Source organism: Grampus griseus, assembly GCF_964374135.1.
Source record: "Grampus griseus genome assembly, chromosome: 7".
Lineage (NCBI taxonomy): Eukaryota > Metazoa > Chordata > Mammalia > Artiodactyla > Delphinidae > Grampus > Grampus griseus.
In genome coordinates this window covers 76,161,751-76,188,486 of record NC_139001.1, presented here as the reverse complement: position 1 = coordinate 76,188,486, position 26,736 = coordinate 76,161,751, and the positions used below count along the sequence as shown (strand labels likewise).

General features: G+C 34.8%; 1 protein-coding gene across 1 annotated transcript in view; it reads left to right on the top strand.

Annotated features, from left to right (window-relative positions):
• The window catches only part of GALNT13 (polypeptide N-acetylgalactosaminyltransferase 13), a 517,926-nt gene that overhangs the window by 287,075 nt on the left and 204,115 nt on the right, over positions 1-26,736 (top strand). Inside the window, exons 4-6 of the mRNA XM_082657709.1 lie at positions 8,707-8,873; positions 9,497-9,704; positions 12,461-12,631. Of these exons, the coding sequence (XP_082513835.1) occupies positions 8,707-8,873; positions 9,497-9,704; positions 12,461-12,631 (546 nt within the window). The remainder of the gene's footprint in view (positions 1-8,706; positions 8,874-9,496; positions 9,705-12,460; positions 12,632-26,736) is intronic.

Here is a 26,736-nt window from a genome sequence, read left to right as displayed (position 1 = left end):
TAACAAAGGCAGTTTCTTCTCTAAATGAGAAAGGCCTTATCCTATCAGGAAAGAGGTTGAATAGCAGCTATTAAAGTCAGATCTCCCGGGTTTGAAACCCAGCTCTGTCATTTAGAAGCAAGTTACTTAACTGATCTGAACATTAAGTTATTATCAAATGGGAATAATTTAGAATATTATAGGGACTGCAATTATAATTATTATAAGAATAATTATTATATGATTATATAATATTATTATATGATTATTATATAATATATAGTTATTAATGATTATTATAAGAATAGTATAAGGACTCCATAAAAGATCACCAGAATAACCACCACCTTAACAGACAGTTCTGATGAGTTCTAGTAGTCTTGGAAAGAGAGGCCACATTAGTGATTTATCGAGATTGGGGGTCTGGGTTTAAGTGGCTTAAGACTGGTCTTTTAATGCAGGAATCTTATTGAGCCTGGTCAGTGTGTGATGTAATAGTTTAGGATTGGTGGACATATTGAGGAAAACGTCTTGAGGTCAACTGATAGGCAAGCAGTTTGTCTAGTTAAGATATACATTGTCCTGAGAAGACAACCAAGCAACGTACTCTCCTTAAAAGGGGATTGTTTGACCAATTAATTGTTTGAATAAATTTATTTTCTGGAAGTTCTTGAAGCATGCAGTGAAGCTATTTATGAGTTCATAGCCTTCTCTTAGTTCTGATATTTAACCTGTGTGGTTGCAGGAGATTTCAGTTCTCAGGGTCAAATGAGATGATACATAGAAAACGTATAGTAAAATGTCTGCTACGTAACTAAGAGTTCAGTAAATGTTCGCCACTTAGTACTAGCTTTCTTATTATGACGTTTCTTAAATCAGAGCTTGACTACAGGAGGAGGTGGCCTAACCCTAGCTGAGAAATGCAGGATTGGATAATCAGACCGACCTATAGGGTGGGGATCTATTCCAGCTTTGGTAACAGGAGGGAACACAGGTTGATAGACCTAACTCATGGATATTCAAGAGCAGGCAAGAAGCAGAGATCTCAGCAGAAATTGATCCTTTGAGATCTTCCAGCAGAGATTAAGGTAAGCAGGAAGATTTAATAGCAAGCAGCCACAGCCAGCAGCAGAAATTTCAGATTACGGCAATAAGTGATTTGAAAGAACTAAAAGCAAAAGAGGCAGGACCTTTGTTCCACACTGCTACCCTGGACAAAGAAATAAAGCAGTTCTCAAGCCAGATGGTCTAGACACCAGACCTGTTATTGAAAATGCATTGGAAGTAAGGAATAAAATGGATGCTTGGCTACAGAAACTAAGGATAAAAGACAAGTTAATATGGCTCTGGTCAGAATACTATCAGCAGCAAGGCTGAACCAAAGACCTTATCTGTAATATTTCATATAGTACTTGATAATATAAGGATAGTATAATAATAACTTACATTCATATAATTCCTTAATAATTCCATTTGTTTCCTCGAAAGTCCTGTGGTATAGATATGGCAAGCAGTTTTACTCCAATTTAGGCAATGACAGAACTGAAGCTTTAAGAGTTTGCTCGTAGATCCTAATGGCAGAATGAGGAGATAAACATAGATTTTCCAGACACAGAGGCTTCTCCAGTATATCAAAATAGAACGATGTTACTTATGTTTGAGGGGAATGTGTTATAATAAAATGACTCGCAGACCAATTTTCTGATACTCCTCTTTCCTATCCCTAGCTCATTTATTTGCCGTGGCTCTAGAAGCTTGAAAACCAAAACCAACTGAAAATATAAAAAGATGTAGAAAAACGGGTATTTCTACACCTCTAGTTCAGATTATAATAGTGTAGAACTATGGCTGGGGGACTTCCCTGGTGGCACAGTGGTTAAGAATCCGCCTGCCAATGCAGGAGACACGGGTTCGAGCCCTGGTCCAGTAAGATCCCACATGCCACGGAGCAGCTAAGGCCGTGTGCCACAACTAATGAACCTGCGCTCTAGAGCCCGTGAGCCACAACTACTGAGCCCTCGTGCCCAGAGCCCGTGCTCCACAACAAGAGAAGCCACTGCAATGAGGAAGCCTGCGCACCGCAACAAAAAGTAGCCCCCGCTCACCACAACTAGAGAGAGACCACGCACAACAACGAAGACCCAACACAGCCAAAAATTAAGAAATAAATAAATAAGTTTATTTCTAAAAACTACAATTGGGAAGTTAATCTGATAATTAATACAATAGCCTGCCTCTTGGTGAAGTTTTCATGCGTCAACCCCTTACTAAATATATTTTGTGACATGCAGAAGGCTAGTTTCTGGCAGCACAGAGATAAATAAGATTAACCTTCCCTCTTCTTTTTAAGAAGCCCCTAGTCTACTGGATTAGATGTATTTGTTGTGAAAGAGTTTAATAAGTAAAAGGATTGAGGCATATATGAAGTACAAGGTTGGGGGAGGGGCTGAGTAGTCTTCTCTGGGATTAGGGAAGTAGAGAGAAAGAAATTCCCTGGCTCCCTCTTCCTCCTTTCTGCTGCACAGCGCTCTCCACCCAAGGTCCTCGTGGCATATTTCAAAGAGAAACTGACAAGCAAGGGAGTCTTGGAAAAGCATCCTGCTCAAAAACTCTCCTGCTCCCCCCACCCCAATACTTAGAAGAAAACAGAAGGAGCAAAGAATAGATCTGATAGCAAATAGGCTAAGGATGAGTACAGGGTCTACCTGGATGTTAAAATAAAGGTGATTGGGACAGGTGAAGAACAATTTGATTTTGTAAAAAAAGAAAAAGATTGAAATAGTCAAGTAATTATGACTTACAGGAACTTACTTTTGGAAGGTTTAACACCACGGAAGTACAAATCAACATATAGAAACCCATGCAAAATTAAGTGCTTCATTTTACTGAGGCACCAAGCTTTCAATTATGGAAGAAACACTTTCCTGTTGCCCAAGTTTTCTTGCATGGGTGCATTGGAAAATGATGGAATTTCTCTCTGTGAATATAAATGTTAATGACGGGGAAACATGGAAACCACACATAATTCTGCAAGGTTCAATGCAATTCCCACAGCTCTTAAAAATAAGAAGTATATGGAGGACTTGTAAGTCTTTATTTTAAATCACTGTTATTACTCTTCTTTGTTTGAGGCAGTTAAAGGTAGCCGCTGATTCACTGAGCAGCGATCCAAAAAGTCATGCAAACTACAGTGTTGACAGCCTTTGTTTGGAGTCCGAAATGCACTATATCTAACTAAACCACTGTGTAATTATGGATCCTTTGTGATTTCCCATTCTCATTTTGTAGTCAATTTTTCTTTGATATGGCATGTTGTGTTCCAGTAGCTTATCTGAAATCATCAATATGGTTTTGAAAAGGATAAAATCAAATTGTAACAGTCTATGTTCCCATAATGTGGGCATAGCCAAGGGAAAAGATGGTAAATAGGTACACTATCTCACTATTTCCATGTTCCAGACAGTGGAAAAGTGATTCTACCCCCGAATTCTCTCCAAAGAAGAGCAGTTGCATTTATTTCTCATGTATTTACAAATCAACAGCTGATACACAGAAAACTGGATGAACATTAGTATGTATCCAGATGACAGAAGAGATTGTAATTGAAGTAGAGACTTTCTGACACCAGTACTTATAATTAAAGGAAATAGTGCCTTATTTTAGTTCATACAAACACAACAAGAGATACTAACCTTATACATCCTATTTTAAAATGTTGATGTAAGCAAAAAGGTTTTATATATGTATGTATGCATATACATACATACATGTATGTATATACATATATATGTATGTATATCATATCAGTGTTTCTGTTAAATACCTTTCGGTAACAGTTGTCACCTTGGCTGCACATTCAAATCCCCAGGAGAGATTTCTTTTTAATCCCATTACCCATGGCCACACCCCAGACCCCTAAATCAGAATCTCTGTGGCTAAAACCCACATATCAGTAATTTTTTTTCAAGCTCATGGGATGATTCCTATGTGCAGCTAAGAATTAGAGCCAGAGATATATTATTACAGAAATAAAAGGAAATAAACCTTCATTTTATTTCAACTATTATAGATTTAGAATGTCAAAATATAGTGCAAATATGAAATGCTGCTATGATAAAGCTTATGATCTTATTGGAATACCAGATTTCAGGAGCTTAATTTGAGTATTGGGTATCAGGTATTCCTTTCAAATTGATGAAAATTACTGTTGCAGTCTGCCACTTTTACTCTCAAAGTTAATTACATGCACATTGTGTTCCCACAATTATGTCAAATTTTCCAGTTCTATTTAGATGTTCACATAAAAGAAATAATATCTTCGAAAGACAGGTTGCTAAGAGTATTTGATCTATATGTACCTAATTTCAGTGAAAGCTGTCTTTCTATGCTTAGTTTTAATAAAATGATCCTAGGAGAATCTACTTCTCTTGACTTAAAGATATTTATAAAGATATAAATTATTTTAAAAGGCATAAAAATGCTTTTTTTCTAATTTTTCAGATACCAACAACATCATTTAAGACATCTAGCATATAATATGGAGCAGAAATCATTACTATTACTAATATTATTAAATAATAAATTATTTTATTAGTGGTATTATTTATTACTTTATTATGCAGAGTATTGAACTAGCTCTGTGACTTGAGACTTGTATTCTGTGAAATAAATATTTGAATTAGTCAACTTTGAAAGTCCTTTGCAATTCCACCTTTTGGAGATTCTGAGCTTTACTCAGCTGTGTAGACCAAGCAATGTCTACCACACATTTCAGAGTACATACTTTAATCTTATTATGAGAGATGTAAAAGATGAGGTGAACAGTGGTGAAATTCTTCTGTAATACCACAGAAGAAGGAGTTTGTCATGTGTGAAGGTGAAGAGATTATTAGAGAAATCCAAACTATCTATTTATTTTAAGTACTTACCTCCACCTACATCATATAGGTTCCTTGTTTTGTTTTTTTTTGTTTTTAATTATTTCTGGAAAAATCAGCCAGTTAAAAAAAAACTCTGCCAGTTTAGATACTAAAGACATTAAAAAAAAAAAAAAACCTGAAAAAATCAAACAACACTTTAGTACTTTTCTGTGGCTAAAGAAAAATTATTGTATTCACCTGTTCTAAGTGTACACTTTATACCTTTTATATGTCTGAAATCAGGATGAGTTTTACAGTTAATGATTAGTTACAAACATTGTCTACCAGCTGGCAGTTGTCATGTAGGCAATATTCCTTAAGTTTGTGTGAATGTGGTCATGGCCGTTTACATAGTTAAACTTCAACTAAGTTATGTGCAGTATTTGTACTGTATGTGTAGAGTTTGTCATTCAACATTTCTTCAGAAAGATTACAATATGATTCAGTATTAGAACAAAAAGTTATTGTCTGAACAGAAAGACAAGGAAACAGTGGCAAAAATTATATTTCATTTGATGAAGCCAATATTTATGGTTGGAGCAATGACTGCAATTTCATATTTTCTTGTTAATCAACAGCTAACTGATTTACATAGGCTTGTTGCTTATCATGTCAACCCAGGACCAGCAGTGTCCACATCACCAGGCATCTTATTAGAAATTCAGGGCCTTGGGCCCATCCCAGATCTACTGAATCAGAATCTGAATTTTATCAAGATTCCAACATAATTCTTTTGCAGCTAAATTTTGCAAAGCACAGCTTTATAGTACCAAGGAGGATACTCACAAGATGAAGTTGTTTTGTATTTTGTTACTGAGGTACGTGCTAAACGCATGCCTCTCATTTAAGCAATACAACCTAAAGCTGGAGAAATCCCCTTAGAATAGATGAAAGAAACTTCAAAGCAACAAGAAACTAGTGTGACTGATTTATAAGCAAACCTGAAAATATTGATAGGAATCTATGTCCAAATAAGTTTAAAAGCTTTTTCTATAGGCTTTACTTAGGTATTGAATAGAGCCTATTCAAGATAAGAAAGCATTATATTATAGTTTATTTGACAACATTTTTCTAGTGGAACATAAAATTTTTCCTAGTGAAACATTTTTCTTTCCTAGTGGAACATAAAATCATGATGTATCTAACCCTAGGTGAAACAATAGGTTTGATGAATTACGGACAATAATTCAAGTTCAGTGTGTCACAAATCCATTAAAAACCACGAAAATAAAAACTCTTGTTCATACGTATCTATGCACTTGAGATAACTGGATAAACTGACATAGAAAATGATTAATTTATGTAACAAGAATTATCCTATAAATTATTTTATTATTATATAAAGTTTTCTTTGCTAAATAACTGCATACATAGGAGGAAGAGGAAGAATTAATAACATATTAGCCACATTTTATTTTTATGCTACATTAAATAATGACATGGTGGAAGTTTTCTCTAAGTAAGCAAAATAGCTACATTAATAGTAAATTAGTTCATTATAACTTCGTCACATATGATGAATATAAAATTAACATTTGTGAGTGGACTTTTTTTAACCGCAAAAATAAAGCATGCCGGAAATAGTTTAAGAAGCTGGATCTACATGTCTGCTTTTATTTCGATATTTTAAATGATTTATCTAAATTAATATCTCATTCATTTTTTCTTTATTAGCACTTAGTGTAACATGTGAGAGATTTAATTTAAAAGAAATGATTTTTATCCAAATGATACTAAGTAGACTTTATAGACTGTTATCCTTGGGTTAAACCAGTGTTTGTTGACTGTTGGACAGATTTCAGCCTGCTTCTCCAGCTTTACTTCTTTATTGATGATAATGATTATCTTTATGATACATTTTGTTCAGCATGCTGAAAGTGAGGGGGTGTTTTGCTGAGGAAGAAGAATGGAGGTTTGAGGAAAATCATGGCAAGAACCTTTCTGACTTACCAAGACAGCTTTCTAAGTTCATTTAGTGATGAACTGCCTGGAGGTACAGGTCAAATGATGATGAAGCGTATAGAAACCATTTGAATCTTGCTACCAGAATGGGACGAGATGACTATGAATCAACCTACTTTTCACCCCCTACATTTTGATTTTTCTTATTTACACAGTGTCCTATATAGTGTGGCTGCTTAATGAATGTTATTCAAATAAATATTTGCTGAAAAAATGTTATGGTTAGACACATGCACAGTCTTATCTGGCTATATTGCAGAGCACTTCACTGAGTAGGTGATATTTTAGACTGTTTTAAAAGATGATTAAAATCTCAGCAGACTTTTATTACATGCCTTTGATGCCCACACTTTAGTGGATTTTTTTTCACTCACCTGTGAAGGGGACTAATTTTAACGATGCTAATTTTGTGTCAGAGATTAGGTGATTTATTGGTGGCAGGCTGTATCTGGTTCATTTTACTTTATGGAATTATTTTAATTTTCTAGCTGTTTAAAATATTTTACAGGAAAAAATAACCTAAGGTGAATAAACTTCTATTCCTGTTCTGGATACCCAGTGACATTCTTTTCTTAATATTCTGTAATCACAGTGATTTAACATTACGTGACAGAAATGTCTAAATGTTGAAAGTTGATATGGGTGAGAGCCATCTGCATGTTAAATTTGGGATGACCACCTAGAACACACTGCATGTTATTTATCAAAATGTACCTTTTTCAATTGATGGCTTGAAAAGTAAAATCTGGAGTTCTTTTAACTTATAAGCAAAATTAAAAGTTTTTCTCAAAATATCAAGTTCTAAAAGTAATAACAATTATGATGTAAGCTCTTACTAAATAGTGTGCTCCAGTGATCAGAAGCATCTGAATCACCTAGAAACTTTTTTTTTTTTTTTTGCGGTACGTGGGCCTCTCACTGTTGTGGCCTCTCCCGTTGCGGAGCATAGGCTCCGGACGCACAGGCTCAGCGGCCATGGATCACGGGCCCAGCCGCTCCACAGCATGTGGGATCTTCCCGAACCGGGGCACGAACCCGCGTCCCCTGCATCGGCAGGCGGACTCTCAACCACTGCGCCACCAGGGAAGCCCCTAGAAACTTTTTAAAAGCTGCATATTCTCAGGCTGCACCCCAGATCTTCGGAACCAGAATCTGCATTTTAACAAATCCCTAGGCAATTCCTCTGCACATTAAAGTTTGAGATGTTCTGGTAGCCTATACCCTTTCATAATCTCCGATTTTAATTGTATAGTACTCATTGAGAATCTGTAAAGTGTATCCTGGCCCCTAAATCTTTACCTCAAAGTAGACATGGATTATGGCATTCTCAAACAGAATAGGAAGCGTTCGTGACTAGATTTTAGAATAGAAAAATCATTTCAGTTTTACAAGCTTCAAAACCCTGTGAACAGATGCCTTTTTATGTTCTTAAGACTTTTTGAGTTATACAATAACTCTTTTTCTAAACAAAGAAGACAATTATATCTACTAAGTGAATTCATCTGTCCCTGTTGTACCTGGTCTTCTATTGATAGACTCAGAATGCTATTTTAGCTTTCTTAGACTTGTGTAAGTCATGCCTCTTTGTTCCCTGGAGTTAATGTAAAATTAGTCAAAAATAAAATCAGTTAAAATAATATTAGTAAGTATACATATTTAATTTTCAAAGTGCCAAGTGATTACTCACAGCAAATATTAAAAGGAAAATAATTTTAGATAATCATAAAGTGTTTCTGTAGTAAGGGGCTTTCAAGTCTAAAGTTGTGTCATAATGGATATTTTTATTACAATGATCAGAATGAAAAATGAACTTCTTAGCATGTCCCTCTTCTTTCCTCTCTTCCAGATGCAAGACAAAGGTCTACCCTGATGAACTTCCAAACACAAGTGTAGTCATTGTATTTCATAATGAAGCTTGGAGCACTCTCCTTAGAACTGTTTACAGTGTTATAAATCGTTCTCCACACTATCTACTCTCTGAGGTCATCTTGGTAGATGATGCCAGTGAAAGAGGTACAAATATTTTTTTTGTATATTTTTTTAATTAGAAAGCTTAACTGTGTTCAAAAAGGTAAGTGGGCAATGATCTGTATTTTCCTTGTAATTATACTAACTCTGTAACCACCTATCAAATTTTCATTAATATACCAACTCCAGAAACAAGTAACAAATTCTTTCAGTTTATCTCATGATTCCATGATTCTTACTAACCTAAGAAATCAGCCAAAATGACTTTCATAAGTGTTTCTTTTTTTTCCAAACTCAGTTGATCTTGTGACTGAGCATTTATATGACTTTGTGGATATTGGTCTTTTTATTTTTTTTAGTGAAGGTAAAAGAAAAATAACTTATAATTAAGGAGATTGCATTTGCCATTGTGGCCCAGTTTCTAAATTAGATTCTGGTATATTAGCTTCCTAGTATATCTTTATCCTTGTCAGCCAAGTGACAGAATCATAATGAACTGTATACTAATTCACTGATGAAATCTCTACATCTTTCTTTTGTACAATGCAAAAAATGTTGATAGGAGTTTACCACCATTTCTGCATGTTGAATTTCCATCTGGGTAGTAGTATCTCTTCTCTGTCTTAAAACAGTTTCAAAACTTTATAAATTCTTATTGCACATTACAGATTTTCTCAAGTTGACATTAGATAATTATGTGAAAAATTTAGAAGTGCCGGTGAAAATTATTAGAATGGAAGAGCGCTCTGGGTTAATACGTGCCCGCCTTCGAGGAGCAGCTGCTTCAAAAGGACAGGTCATAACTTTTCTCGATGCACACTGTGAATGCACGTTAGGATGGTTGGAGCCCTTGCTGGCAAGAATAAAGGAAGACAGGTAAGAATTCATGTGTTATGTCTGTCTGGGTTTTGACTGAACCCGTTAGGACATTTTCAGCTGTCCATCAAAACCTTTCTTCCAAGTTGCTATTTTCAGAATGTTTATTTCCTAGCTTTTAAAAAAGTAGGCCCCCTACTCCTTATTTAATAAAGACCTTGGCTTATTTATGCTGAATCTGAATATTTGGTTAAGAAATAGTCAAACAATTCAAATAGTAAAGATGTGCTGAATATTCATTTTATAGGTGACGGAAATCAGTCCAATCAAAAATAGTATCATATTTTATAAAATACATTTTCAAAGCACCTTTGTCTTCCATCACCCTGTGAGGTAGGTAATAAAGGTATTCTTGTCTGTATTTAATAATAGGGAGGAACAAATGAGTTAAATAGCTTGTCCCAGTTATTGGAAATGATGGGAACAGCAATTTAGTTCTTCCCACTCCCAGAACAGTCTTCCCTTTACTACGTCAGTGCCCTTATTCAAAGTCTAGTCCAAAGCCACCCTGATGATCTTAAAAATAAACTCACACTCATGCACCCCACTGAAATGAAACAAGGATTTAAAAAAAAAAAGCATAGAAAGCACAGCTGTAAGAATGTTTAATTATTTAAATAATATTGTCCTTTTGTACAGACATATTATGAAATCTGAAAAGTTGAAGAATATAGAAATTAAGAACCCTCATAGTTAGCTGAAATTCTTTCTGATGATGATGCTATGAAGTGGGTTTTTTGCAGATACTCATAAACATGGGTGGTAAATGAGTGTCATTCCTAAGCGCCTAATGAAGACAGCTATGCTGATTGCTGTCTGATATAGGAACAAAGCATTGCATAACACTTTGCTTGCGTAGTCATTTCACCTACAGTCGAAAGGTCTTTTTAGAATTGAAGTTTTTAATTAAGCTTCCAAGACAGGGGCTGCTTAGTGTGAGCTAGTGCAGCTATATCACATAAATGGCAGGATTTGGTACTTGCCAGGAAGATGGATAGAAGTTGTCAGTAAAATGAACCATAGCAGTTGAAGAAAGCAGTGGGAACCTTTTAGTCAACTGAGTGTAATATATGGCTAATAACATTTTTCCATTCTGTGTATTGTACAGTATGCACAGGAAGGTAAGGTTGGCAAAGTATAATGAACTTAGAACCTCTTAAATTCATTTCCTGACAGCTTTTCATACATTATGCTGCTTTTTAAAACATGTGTTTCGTATTCAACTTAGTGAGTTTTTAATACAATGTTGTTTCACTATGGTCATGAATGGATCATTTATTTTTTTCATCTAACAACATATTTAGATTGTATTTGCATATAATGAACTCTAATGCCTTGTCCTACTTATATGTTGTAAAGTTGCCATAACTAGATAATAAAGTCCTATTCAAGGTTATTAGACCTAATTTCATCTCCCTATAATTTAAATTATTAAATGTAATGAAGAAAGAGAGAAAGATATTGCTTTTATAAGGACCAAAGTTACCAAGAAGCTTTTCCAAGGCTAAATTAAATCTATTAATTTCAGAGAACTCTATGCATGGGCCAATTGTGTGGCATATAAGACCAAATAGAAAATGAGTGTTGGTGATGCTGGTGTTACAAAACCAGAATAAATAATGGACAGCATGTCCTTGCTTTCCACATCTATGGGTGATTCAATTGTATGTTTACATCTATGGGTGATTCAATTGTATGTTCACCTTCTATCTTATATGAAAAGCAAGCTCTACTCTTAGGAATTAGCTACAAACAAGGCACAGTTGTTTGAACATTTACTGTGAAGATGACAAAAGCTTGATCCCATAATAAAACATATAAACCTGGAGTAGGAGAAGACTGGAGAAAGCACAACATGGATTAAAAGAGTACCTAATGATCTCCCATGGTGAAAAGTTCCTTACCGTAAAAAGCCACCATCAAGAGTATCAAATCTGTATAACTGAATCACTTTGCTGTACAGCAGAAATTAACACATTGTAAATCAACTATATTTCAATAAAATAAAAAAAAAAACCCAAATGTCCTGGCTCTTCCTCTTACTTTAAGAAAAAATGGATCATAAAACACCAGAAACTGAAGTTGCTTATCTTTTCCCATCTTAAAATATGTAGATTGTTAGTGTAAGCTTTTTTTTTTTTATTTTAGTGTAAACTATAAGTCTAGGACAGTTCACTCAGAAATTGTCATGACACTAATGTCATTCATAGGAAATATTTACTTGTACTCATGATCATGATTTTTATCGTTGCTTCTTGGATTTTCATTTGTTTGTTTTTCTATGAAGGTTTTCTGTGAACTATCTCTTTAAACTTACCTAGTGCCTTTGAGAGTCAAACTACCAGATCTAATTTGCCATCATTCATTCTTCACTCCCCGCATGCTGTTGATTTTCAGTGGTCTATAGCTAAAATGATGCATAATATCAAAGCAGCTCTGCTAATCATGCTGTGAGTGGAGGTTTTATGAAAAATAGACCATGTTCATCCCGCTGAGTTAGTATCTAGAATGCATTTGGAAGTCAGCTTGAAGATCAATTAGTATATTTGATTAGATTATACATGATAGAATAAAAGTAGACTGAAGTAAGATGCAGTAAAAGGAAGTAATTTTACAGAGAAAAAGGATAACATGAAAATAAAGGCAAATTAAAGTCACAAAATAAATTTCAACATGTCAGCTATATTAAGTTTAAAGAAGCTAAGGTAACATTTAAATTATTATTTATATGTAAACTGATTTTAATTTTTCTGCAGGAAAACAGTTGTATGCCCCATCATTGATGTGATTAGTGATGATACCTTTGAATATATGGCCGGGTCAGACATGACTTATGGGGGTTTTAACTGGAAACTGAATTTCCGTTGGTATCCTGTTCCCCAAAGAGAAATGGATAGAAGGAAAGGAGACAGAACATTACCTGTTAGGTATGTAGAGCATATCTTCCAAAGCATAGCATGTGTATTCCTATAATAATTAAGGAATATTATCAATTTGTATGATCATTTTTTAGACTTTTGAAGACATATACTTTTTATTCATATGCATATATGTATTATCACGTTTTACATGATCATATAAGAATCAATGACAATATTAAATCTACTTTAAATTGCACAGACAAATTTAAGTACTGGAAGAAGTGCCAATTTTTTTGAAACTGTGTATTCTTATATTCAAAACATATGTATTGTGAATTTTCTATGTGACAGGTATGTGTTAACCTTGATACTTCAGGTAGATGTAATATAGTTTATAACAGAGATATAACCAAAAATGTTTTAGTAAATATTTTAAATTTACCAACCTTAAAGAGCTATCTTCCCTATAGATACAAAAGAAAGCTCCATTTGGAAAATTTTAATATATGAACAATTATGAAGGATTTATTGTTTGTTCCAAATTATTTAAAAAGCTACTTAAGTTGAAATATTTACGTTTAAAATATGTGTTTGCCCTTAATACAAAATAAGAACTATCATATAAATCTTTAGTTGTCTAGATAAGCATTATCTGATTTATTAATATAAAATTATCACCTTCTTATTTTAAGATACTATTGTGTGCCTCTTGCCTGCAACCAAAAATTGATTTCCTGAACAATACTTGGGGAGGGAGTTCACTAGTTTAGCTCTTTAAAGATGAATCTGGTAAATCATCATTTGGTTGGAACAATAAAGAAGTACCCTAACATTCTAAAACAATATATATAACTCATTATCTAGACAAGAATGTCTCCTAGCCTACTGAGAGAATGACTTATCTATTGACAAGACTAATTATATAATGAATTAATTAAAACTAGCTCAAAAAATTGGCTAATGGAAGTGAACAGCTCTCAATACTTGTTATTGGACAATTAAATATTGGCACTGTTAACCCGCTTAAGGATATATTAACTACATCAAAAAGAAAATAACATGTAGTTCCAAACAGTTACGTAAGGATGTGAAATTATTATGTCAATATTTGGAGTGTAATTTAGCAGTCCTTAACTCTTGCTGTCATCTTCACATTCATCTTGTCTTATTGATCCTTGCCTCTAACAACTTGAGGAAATACAATGGCTCATATTACCATTGTTTGTTAAAAATCCTATTTTCTTAGATCATGGTTTCATTTAGTGTTAGATAATTTTTCAGCTTCAGATCCCAAGTGAAAATTATCGAAATACATGACCAATACACTCAAATATAGACAATGTGTTATTTGAAAAAGAGGTTTAAAGATTGCATGTGCATCCTTACTTTTTTAACACATTGGCAAAAGACATACTTTTTTAAACTTTATCTTCTCACAGAGTCAAAAGGTAAATAATTAAGAGCTAGCCAACATTCATAGTAAGAAATTGCTCATCTTATTCATAAAAGTAAAGATCTACATAGAAATCTACCATTATTTCTCATCTTTCATTAACTAAAGCAAAAGAGGAAACATCCAAATTGCTATATTTTCATCACAATTTATGTGATTTTATTGTAATAACATGGAGAGATGATGAAATCTGAGTATATTTTATTTGTTTGCCTTAGTAACTGCACAGTATTTCACTGTGAAGGAGCAGTATTTCAATGCTAAGAGAGCTGGAGCAAGAGAAAGAGAAAGCTCAGTCTTTGCTGAAGTTTCTAGATTCTTATGGCAAAAGGTTAATTAATTCACTGGCTGTGTTGTAATAGCCTGCAGGTAATTTTCATCAGCATAGCTGTAATGTGAACTTTCTTTGTACTTGTAATCTATTACTCGAGGATGTGATCATTTTTCTCACATTCATACAAACAGATAAATCATTCTAGGTGTTAAAGACAATTTTTTTCCTACTTGATTAACAGAATTCTGAATAGCTAAAGTGATTAAAATTAGGTTGAAATTTTGGTTTTCTTTATAATGCTTTATTTAAAATGTCAGTTATGACAGAACTTTCTAGTGACTGTAATTGGCTAGTTAGTCATCATTTAGAAATACAATCATGCATTTGCATACATAGAGGAACAACTTGAACTTGTAACCTAACCTTAGTTATACCTCATTTAAAGTAAAGTTTATAATCGTTATACTTATTATTCTATTCTCAACCTCTGGGCTTTTTTTTTTTTTTTTTTTTTTTTTTTTTCCGGTACGCGAGCCTCTCACTTTTTGTGGCCTCTCCCGTTGCGGAGCACAGGCTCCGGACGCGCAGGCTCAAGGGCCACGGTTCATGGGCCCAGCCGCTCCGCGGCATGTGGGATCCTCCCAGACCGGGGCACGAACCCGTGTCCCCCGCATCGGCAGGCGGACTCTCAACCACTGCGCCACCAGGGAAGCCGAACCTCTGGGCTTTGATATTTTCTTTTTGATAATAAGTGGAGTTTGCGACATGCTTGGCAATTGTGAAGTTATGAGTATGGAATAATAGCATAGCATACATAGTCCAGCTTTTGTTCTTCTTTCTATTTAGTTTTCTTTAATCAGTAAACTGTCCTTGATATTTTAGTAGTCAAATTATGTGACTTTTCAGGAATATCTCAATTATATGTGCAACAATACAGTAATCAAATCGTTAAACCAGGGGTCATAAACCAAGAGGCTGTGTGTCAAATATGCTCTGTTGATGTGTTTTCTTTCGCCTACATAATGTTTTGCACTTATTAAAATTACCAACATTTTAAAAATGAGATATTTTAACTGGTAGCATAAGTTATCTGGTAGTGCAGATAATCTCCCAAATCATTTAATTAGTTTGCGGGTGTAGTATGCATTTTTTCTATATAATAAATATAACTGTTCAGTTGATTTGGTTCAGGCTATTGAAATGAGCAATTGTTTAGTTTTGCATGTTTTTCCACATGAAAAAACACATACGCAAACACTGTTGAGCACTGTGTTAGGTTCTACACATGCAAAGCTGAATAGAGCTATCTCTGCACTAAAGTTGCTCACTATCTGGCACCAGCTGTAAGTCTGCTGGATAAGGGGAAGAGGCCAGGACAACTGGTTAGCAAGTGGATGTACAGGAGCTAAATTGTGTCAACGGATAGAGTGGTGTGTGCTTCTGGAAAAGACACTGGCTCTTTAATCTTATTGATGGCGTTAGTCTCCTAATTATGCTCTGTAAGTAACCCTAAATAAATAGTTATAAAAGTATTAGTCTCTACTTTAATTTCTCACTGGTTGAAATAGATTACTTAATTAAAAGCCTATGAGTTATTTATCAAGTCTATTTATCTTTCTTTACCCTTTGTGTCTTACCTTATGGACTTTTTTCACATTTAGTCACTATTAATATTCTCAGTATGACTCCCCTCTTTCTTACATTGAGTACCATGTTCAGTATTTTTCTAAAGTAAAACAAAAGAGTTTTAGATTTTCTTCTAATCCATGCTAGCATAATAAATTAAACACAGATGTATTGATAATTATGAGTTTTTACTTCTGACACATTTGACTTTGGTATCCATTTTTATTAACATTTGTCTGATCTCATACATTTATTTTTCCCTCAATTGGAATTAGGAATTTATAAAGAAGATCAAATAAATTAAACAATGGTATTAATAACAACTTGGATTACAATCATTGCGAAAAACTCATAGAATATTCACATATATTATTTCCTGTATCCTTCTAGTGTGATATCATAGAAGAAGCATTAAAGCTGGCTTTGGAGGATCTGGGTTTTATTTCAAGCTCCTCCTATTGGGAATTTACCCAATTCTTCTCAACTATAAAGTGGAAAATTATTCTCCCTGCCTTGCTTAACTGGTGAAGTGCTATAAAATATTAAATGAAATTTGAAACTATTTGAAAATAGTTATTTTAAATTTATTTCTGGTAATATAAGTAACAGATATATGCATTGAAAAATAAATGTGATGAGTATCTGTAAGTTTAAAGAAGCAGAACACCAATGAACCAGTTCTTTTAGTATATTGTTATATTTACTTCCAGAGCATTTCTTTCCAGATACATTTCCACACAATCTAAAAATTGATGTATCATTAGTATTTTTCTATACCATTAACATTTTATCACAAATAAAAATTTTAATGGTGGTTAATATCTAAATTTTTTACTAAGCCCTGTCTCTATTTTTAATAGTCTAAAGTCAACTAAGAGTTTTATACTTTATGTTTTTGCCATGTATGTCTGTGATCCACAGTTTTTGCAATAATGTAGTCTCTTTAGAATTATGCAATCAAGCAATATGAAATTTGATTTAGTATTCTTGTATAACTTTTGCCAATTTGATTTTCTCCCCCCAAATCATTACTGACTCCAATTTATAGTTCCTCTAGGAAGTATAATAAATGAAAAACACCTAGTTTATTCTGTAAAATCTTATACAAATATGATAATATTTCTAATTCTATAATAGCAACTAGTAATATATTTCTTAATTTTTATCTATCAGGTTTTCTTTATTGTATTTTCCTCAGTCCAATGAAAATACACTTTTAAATTGGAGGAAAGAAAGCAGAAACAGATAAAGCCTGTGAGACACTTCTTTACAATAGGAGATACTAAAGCAACAGCACAGGATAAGGTCAAGGCTGTGCATAGAACAGACTTTGAAAGGACTTCAGAATGTTCAACAGTCCAACATTCAACCCTACTTGTGTTAAAATCTAATATATGTTGACTTTGAGAAAAAGAAAAATTCTACCTCAAGTGGAATCTTTAAAGCTGTATTCCTTGGAGAAAATAGTACATTTACAGTATATTACTTCCTAATGGTTTAGAAGATAATTTACAAGATGTTCCTAGCAGTCTATTGAGATGAGAAGAAAACAGGAGTGGTATAGAAAGATTACAGGGTGATGAACTAAATATCACATTTATATACTGAATAATTGTATCACATTAACAAAAACATTTAAAAACATCTGGCCCCATCGTTATTTTGACCCCTCTGATGCATTAAATGAAAGCAAAAGGAAAGATTAAAATTTGCACCATTTACTATACATTCTCTTTGGAAGCTTAGAGTTTTATCAGGTGGTGAGGATTATGAAAAAGGATTAAGGAAAAAGGAAAAAATAACTATTCCTTTTTTGGTAATATAGGTCTTTAAGCACAGGTTAAGGTATTTGATTCCAGTATTTCTTGGTAAATGGATTCTTTGGCAGAAAAACGAGCCACTTGCCCATACTAAGCAGAACTTAAAAATAGCTTTGATTAGGCTTGGAAGAGGGACTGGAAAAACTTGCTGCTGCAGGCAGCCTGGCTTTAGGAAGACCAGCTTTAACTACATGTTGAAAATTTTATCCCATAAAACAAAAACCTAGGTCTGAGGGGGCTAATGGCAGACTCTGGGAGGGCTCAGGCCAAGGAGTACTTCCCAGAACTTCTGCTGCCAGTGTCCTTGTCCCCGTGGTATGCCACAGCCAACCCCCGCCTCTGCAGGAGACCCTCCAACACTAGCAGCCGTGTGGCTGACAGGGTCTTGGTGCTCCGGCTGGGTGTCAGGCCTGTGCCTCTGAGGAGGGAGAACCAAGTTCAGAACATTGGTCCACCAGACACCCCCTGGCTCCACGTAATATCAAATGGCTAAAGTTCTCTGAGAGATCTCCATCTCAACGTAAGACCCAGCTCCACTCAACAACCAGTAAGCTACAGTGCTGGACACCTTATGCCAAACAACTAGCAAGACAGGAACATAACCCCACCCATTAACAGAGAGGCTGCCTAAAATCATAATAAGGTCACAAACACCCCAAAACATACCACCGGACGCGGTCTGCCCACCAGAAAGACAAGATTCAGCCCCACCAACCAGAACACAGGTACCAGTCCCCTCCAACAGGAAGCCTACACAACCCACTGAACCAACATTAGCCACTGGGGGCAGACACCGAAAACAACGGGAACTACAAACCTGCCTGCAAAAAGGAGACCCCAAAAACAGTGAGTTAAGCAAAATGATAAGACAGAGAAACACACAGCACATGAAGCAAGGTAAAAACCCACCAGACCAAACATGAACAGGAAATAGGCAATCTACCTGAAAAAGAATTCAGAGTAATGACAGTAAAGATGATAAAAAAAAATAAGAGAAAAACAATGGAGAAAATACAAGAACCGTTTAACAAGGACCTAGAAGAACTAAAGAGCAAACAAACAATGATGAACAACACAAAAAATGAAATTAAAAATTCTCTAGAAGGAATCAGTAGCAGAATAACTGAGGCAGAACGGATAAGTGACCTGGAAGATAAAATAGTGGAAATAACTACTGCAGAGCAGAATAAAGAAAAAAGAATGAAAAGAATTGAGGACAGTTTCAGAGACCTTTGGGACAACATTAAATACACCAACATTCGAATTATAGGGCTTCCAGAAGAAGAAGAGAAAAAGAAAGGGATTGAGAAAAAATTTGAAGAGATAATAGTTGAAAACTTCCCTAATATGGGAAGGAAATAGTGAATCAAGTATAGGAAGAGCAGAGAATCCAATACAGGATAAATCCAAGGAGAAACGTGCCCAGACACATATTAATCAAACTATCAAAAATTAAATACAAAGAAAATACATTAAAAGCAGCAAGGAAACTCAAAAAAAAAAAAAAAAAGCAGCAAGGAAAAAACAACAAATAACATCCAAGGGAATCCCCATAAGGTTAACAGCTGATCTTTCAGAAGAAACTGTGCAAGCCAGAAGGAGTGGCAGGACATATTTAAAGTGATGAAAGGGAAAAACCTACAATCAAAATTACTCTGCCCAGCAACGATCTCATTCAGATTCAACAGAGAAATCAAAACCTTTATAGACAAGCAAAAGCTAAGAGAATTCAGCACCACCAAACCAACTTTACAACAAATGCTAAAGGAACTTCTCTAGGCAGGAAACACAAGAGAAGGAAAAGACCTACAATAAGAAACCCAAAACAATTTAGAAAATGGTAATAGGAACATACATATTGATAACTACCTTAAATGTAAATGTTCCAACCAAAAGACATACACTGGCTGAATTGATACAAAAACAAGACCAGTATATATGCTGTCTAAAACAGACCCATTTCAGACCTAGAGACACATACAGACGGAACGGGAGGGGATGGAAAAAGATATTCCATGCAAATGGAAATCAAAAGAAACCTGGAGTAGCAGTTCTCATAGACAATTCTCAAAGTCAAAATAGTGTTTAAAATAAAGACTATCACAAGAGACAAAGAAGGACACTACATAATGATCAAGGGATCAATCCAAGAAGAAGATATAACAATTGTAAATATTTATTCACCCAATAAAGGAGCACCTCAATACATAAGGCGAATGCTAACAGCCATAAAAGGGAAAATCAACAGTAACACAATCATAGTAGGGGACTTTAACACCCCACGTTCACCAATGGACAGACCATCCTAAATGAAAACAAATAAGGAAACACAGGCTTTAAATGATACATTAAACAAGGTGGACTTAATTGATATTTAAAGGACATTCCATCGCAACACAACAGAATACACTTTCTTCTCAAGTGCTCATACACCATTTTCCAGGGTAGATCATATCTTGGGTCACAAATAAAACCTTGCTAAATTTAAAAAAATTGAAATAGTATCAAGTATCTTTTCCAAAAACAACGTTATGAGACTCGATATCAATTATGGGAAAAAATCTGTAACAAATAACAACACATGGAGGCTAAACAATACACTACTAAATAACCAACAGATTGCTGAAGAAATCAGAGGAAACTAAAAATACCTAAAAACAGATGAAAATGAAAACATGATGACCCAATACCCATGGGATGCAGCAACAGCAGTTCTAAGAAGTAAGATTATAGCAATACAGTCCACCTCAAGAAATAAGAAACATCTCAAATAAACAATCTAACCTTACACCTAAAGCAATTAGAGAAAGGAGAACAAAAAAACCTGAAAATTAGCAGAGAAAAGATATCATAAAGATCAGATCAAAAATAAATGAAAAATGAGGGAAACAATAGTAAAGATCAATAAAACTAAAGGCTGGTTCTTTGAGAAGATAAACAAAATCAATAAACCATTAGCCAAACTCATCAAGAAAAAAGGGGAGAAAACTCAAATCAGTAGAATTAGAAATGGAAAAGGAGAAGTAACAACTGACACTGAAGAAATACAAAGGAGCATGAGAGATTACTACAAACAACTCTATGCCAATAAAATGGACAACCTGGAAGAAATGGGCAAATTCTTAGAAAAGCATAACCTTCCGAGACTGAGCCAGGAAGAAATAGAAAATACAAACAAACCACTCACAAGCACTGAAATTGACACTGTGACTAAAAATCTTCCAACAAACAAAAGCCCAGGACCAGATGGCTTCACAGGCAAATTCTATCAAACATTTAGAGAAGAGCTAACACCTATCCTTCTCAAACTCTTCCAAAATATAGCAGAGGGAGGATCACTCCCAAACTCATTCTACGAGGCCACCATCACCCTGATACCAAAACCAGACAAAGATGTCACAAAAAGAGAAAACTACAGGCCAATATCACTGATGGACATAAATGCAAAATTCCTCAACAAAATACTAGTAAAGAGAATCCAACAGCACATTAAAAGCATAATACACCATGATCAAGTGGGGTTTATCCCAGAAATGCAAGGATTCTTCAATATACGCAAATCAATCAATGTGATACACCTTATTAACAAATTGAAGGATAAAAACCATATGATCGTCTCAGTAGATGCAGAAAAAGCTTTTGACAAAATTCAGTGCCCATTTATGATAAAAAACCCGCCAGAAAGTAGGCATAGAGGGAACTTAGCTCAACATAATAAAGGCCATATATGACAAACACATGGCCAACATCATTCTCAGTGATGAAAAACTGAAACCATTTCCTCTAAGGTAGGAACAAGACAATGTTGTCCACTCTCACCGCTGTTATTCAACATAGTTTTGGAAGTTTTAGCCACAGCAATCAGAGAAGAAAAAGAAATAAAAGGAATCCAAATCAGAAAAGTAGAAGTAAAGTTGTCATTGTTGGCCGATGATATGATACTATACATATAGAATCCTAAAGACAGTAGCAGAAAACTACTAAAGCTAATCAATGAATTTGGTAAAGTAGCAGAATGCAAAATTAATGCACAGAAATCTCTTGCATTCCTAGACACTAATGATGGAAAATCTGAAAGAGAAATTAGGGAAACACTCCCATGTATCATTGCAGCAAAAAAGAATAAAATACCTAGGAATAAACCTACCTAAGGTTACAAAAGACCTGTACGCAGGAAATTATAAGACACTGATGAAAGTAAATAAAGATGATACAAACAGATGGTGAGATATACCATGTTCCTAGATTGGAAGAATCAACATTGTGAAAATGACACTACTACCCAAAGCAATCTACTGATTCAATGCAATCCCTATCAAACTACCAATGGCACTTTTCACAAAACTAGAACAAAAAATTTCACAATTTGTTTGGAAACACAAAAACCTCAAATAGCCAAAGCAATTTTGAGAAAGAAAAACAGAGCTGGAGGAATCAGGCTCCCAGACTTCAGACTGTACTACTAAGCTACAGTAATCAAGACAGTATGGTACTGGCACAAAAACAGAAATATAGATCAATGGAACAGGATAGAAAGTCCAGAGATAAACCCACATGCATATGGTCACCTTATTTTTGATAAAGGATACAAGAATATACAGTAGAGAAAAGACAGCCTCCTCAATAAGTGGTGCTGGGAAAACTGGACAGTTACATGTAAAAAAATGAAATTAGAACACTCCCTAACACCATACAGAAAAATAAACTTAAAATGGATTAAAGACCCAAATTTAAGGCCAGACACTATAAAACTCTTAGAGGAAAACATAGGCAAAATGTTTTATGACATAAATCACAGCAAGATCCTTTTTGACCCATCTTCTAGAGAAATGGAAATAAAAACAAAAAACAAATGGGACCTAAGCAAACAAGAGCTTTTGCACAGCAAAGGAAACCATAATCAAGATGAAAAGACAACCATCTGAATGGGAGAAAATATTTCCGAATGAAGAAACTGAAAAAGGATTAATCTCCAAAATTTACAAGCAACTTATGCAGCTGAATATCAAAAAAACAACCCAGTCTAAAAATGGGCAGAAGATCTAAATAGACATTTCTCCAGAGAAGACATACAGATTGCCAACAAATACATGAAAGGATGCTCAACATCACTAATCATTAGAGAAATGCAGATCAGAACTGCAGTGAGGTATCACCTCACACCGGTCAGAATAACCATCATCAAAAAATCTACAAAGAATAAATGCTGGAGAGGGTGTGGAGAGGAATGTAAATTGCTGTGTGGGTGGGAATGTAAATTGATACAGCCACTATGGAGAACAGTATGGAGCTTCCTTAAAAAACTAAAACTAGAACTACCATACGACCCAGCAATCCCACTCCTGGGTATATACCCTGAGAAAACCATAATTCAAAAAGAGTAATGTACCACAATGTTCATTGCAGCTCTATTTACAGTAGCCAGGACATGGACACGACCTAAACGTCCGTCAACAGAGAAATGGATAAAGAAGATGTGGCACATATATACAATGGAATATTACTCAGCCATAAAAAGAAACAAAGTTGAGTTATTTGTAATGAGATGGATGGACCTAGAGTCTGTCATACCGAGTGAAGTAAGTCAGAAAGAGAAAAACAAATATCTAATGCTAACACATATATATGGAATCTAAAATTTAAAAAAATGGTTCTAATGAACCTAAGGGCAGGACAGGAATAGAGATGCAGATGTAGAGAATGGACTTGAGGACACAGGGAGGGGGAAAGGTAAGCTGGAATGAAGTAAGAGAGTAGCAGTGACATATATACACTAATAAATGTAAAATAAATAGCTAGTGGGAAGCAGGTGCATAGCACAGGGAGATCACCTCGGTGCTTTGTGACCACCTAAAGGGGTGGGATAGGGAGCGTGGGAGGGGAGATGCAAGAGGGAGGAGATATGGGGAAATATGTGTATGTATAGCTGATTCACTTTGTTATAAAGCAGAAACTAACACACCATTGAAAAGCAATTATACTCCAATAAAAATGTTAGAAAATAAAATTTTAAAAAAGTAGCTTTGATTAAAAAAAAAAGCAAATCAAAAAATGGACAGAAGACCTTAATAGACATTTCTTCAAAGAAGACATACAGGTGGCCAACAAACACATGAAAAAATGCTCAACATCACTAATTATTAGAGAAATGAAAATCAAAACTACAATGAGGTATCACCCTACACCAGTTAGAAAGGGCCTCATCAGAAAATCTCCAAACAACAAATGCTGGAGAGGATGTGGAGAAAAGGGAACCCACTTGCACTGTTGGTGGGAATGTACATTGATACAGCCACTATGGAGAACAGTATGGAGGTTCCTTAAAAAAGTAAAAATAGAGCTACCATATGACCCAGTAATCCCACTACTGGGCATATACCCAGAGAAAACCATAATTCAAAATGACACATTCACCCCAGTGTTCATTGGAGCACTATTTACAGTAGCCAGGACATGGACACGACCTAAATGCCCATCAGCAGAGGAATGGATAAAGATGATGTGGTACCCACATACCATGGAGTGTTACTCAGCCATAAAAAGGAATGAAATTGTTTTTTCTGTACAGAAGTGGATGGACCTAGAGAATATCATGCAGAGTGAAGTAAGTTGGAAAGAGAAAAACAAATATCATATATTAACGCATACATGTGGAATCTAGAAAAATGCTACAGATGAACCGGTTTGCAAGGCAGAATTAGAGAAGCAGATGTAGAGAACAAATGTATGGATACCAAGGTGGGAAATGGGGTGGGGCCTGGGTGATGGTGGTGGGATAAATTGGGAGATTGGGGTTGACATATATACACTTATATGTATAAAATACATAACTAATAAGAACCTGCTCTATAAAATAAAATAAAATTCAAAAAAAGAAAAGTAAGTTAAACCTTGTCAAAACCTAAAAAAATAAAATAAACAAAATAAAGAAAAAATAAAAATAGCTTTGAAACTGTGTTCCATAAACTCTACAGGATTTGAGCAAGCTTCCCTTTCTCAGAGCCTAAGTCAGCATAAACTTTTAAAGTAACAGTTTCTTCTCTACCAAAATCTGCATCTCCTTACTCAGCATATGTTCAAATGAGTGTTGTGGTGTGCAGTATTCCACTAAACTTCCCATTTTTTTCTCTGAAAAAAACTTTAATTACATTCAACATGCAATTATTCGTTACTCTAGTAAAAGGGTGGCTATGCCCTTGATTCCTTTCTTCTGTTTTCTGTATTGAGTATACTTGACAGAATATGGAAGGACAGAGAGATACTCACAGCGTCTGATTTTCCTTTGGGTTCTAAACCTTCACAGAGGTTAACAAAATGAAGTCATTGTATTTTATGATTTGAAAAAATCAAAATTATGGAAACATTTCAACTATTTGCCTCACATTTGTGTAAATAATAAAATATTTATGCTTATCATTTTTCTTTATCATGGTTTATAATATGTGAGAAATGTTATTAATACAGAGCTAAACATTAACAGTCTAGATATTGTGTAATTTGACTGTTTCAAATAACAGCCTAAAGCTGAGCTATGGTCTCACAAATCTTCTTTACACTTTTTCTCCAGCGATCTTGGTTATTTGCCAAGTAAGATTAAATAGAATCCTGATATATCAAAGGATTAGTGAGAAGAAATGATGTTTCAATAACTTTAAAAGAAATTGCTTTGAAGAGCAGTACTAACATTCACAGGAAAACGTGGTACATAAATTTGGAGCTTGAAATCAGAAAAAGTGTATTTTGAATTAGCTACCTCAAATCTTTTGTTGTGTGAGTTATAAGGATAAATTGAGAGATGATGGATTGGCAGATGATTAGATAGATAGATAGATAAATAGATAGATAATTTATATGTAGAAAGAAATTGTTTTCCTAACTGGACCACTAACTACCTGGGGGTGTCCTTGAACAAGTCATATAAATACATTGCAATTAAATTTGGTTGACCAAATCTGTAGGGCTTTTAAAGCTCTAAAATATTACAATTCTATTGAAAATTGATTAGACTCTGAAAACAATAAGGTAAAGCTGATTATAATCTGTTTTTATTATTACTATTCATAATATTACTTACTGATATTTTTATTCATGGCTCCATTAGCTTTTATTTTTATTATGTTTTTATTTATTTATTTTTTTAACATCTTTATTGGAGTATAATTGCTTTACAATGGTGTGTTAGTTTTTGCTTTATAACAAAGTGAATCAGTTATACATATACATATGTTCCCATATCTCTTCCCTCTTGCGTCTCCCTGCCTCCCACCCTCCCTATCCCACCCCTCTAGGTGGTCACAAAGCACCGAGCTGATCTCCCTGTGCTATGTGGCTGCTTCCCACTAGCTATCTATTTTACGTTTGGTAGTGTATATATGTCCACGCCACTCTCTCACTTTGTCACAGCTTACCCTTCCCCCTCCCCATATCCTCAAGTCCATTCTCTAGTAGGTCTGTGTCTTTATTCCCGTCTTACCTTACTAGGTTCTTCATGACATTTTTTTCCCTTAGATTCCATATATATGTGTTAGCATATGGTATTTGTGTTTCTTGATTATAATCTTGATAAACAGATGTTTTCCTCTTCTTCATTAAAATTAGTATTTAAATGTGCAGTACTTGCTTTGAGATGATACTATTCTAAGAGTATTACATTAAAACGTATTTCCCGGGCTTCCCTGGTAGCGCAGTGGTTGAGAGTCCGCCTGCCGATGCAGGGGACACAGGTTCGTGCCCCGGTCCGGGAAGGTCCCACATGCCGCGGAGCGGCTGGGCCTGTGAGCCATGGCCGCTGAGCCTGCGCGTCTGGAGCCTGTGCTCCGCAACGGGAGAGGCCACAACAGCGAGAGGCCCGCATACCGCAAAAAAAAAAAAAAAAAAAAAAAAACGTATTTCCGCATTTTATAGATGATCAAATTAAAGCATAGAGTTTAAGTGACTTGCTGAAGGTCACACTGTGGGACTCAGTTTTGAACCCAGTCAATCTAGATACAAAGTCTAT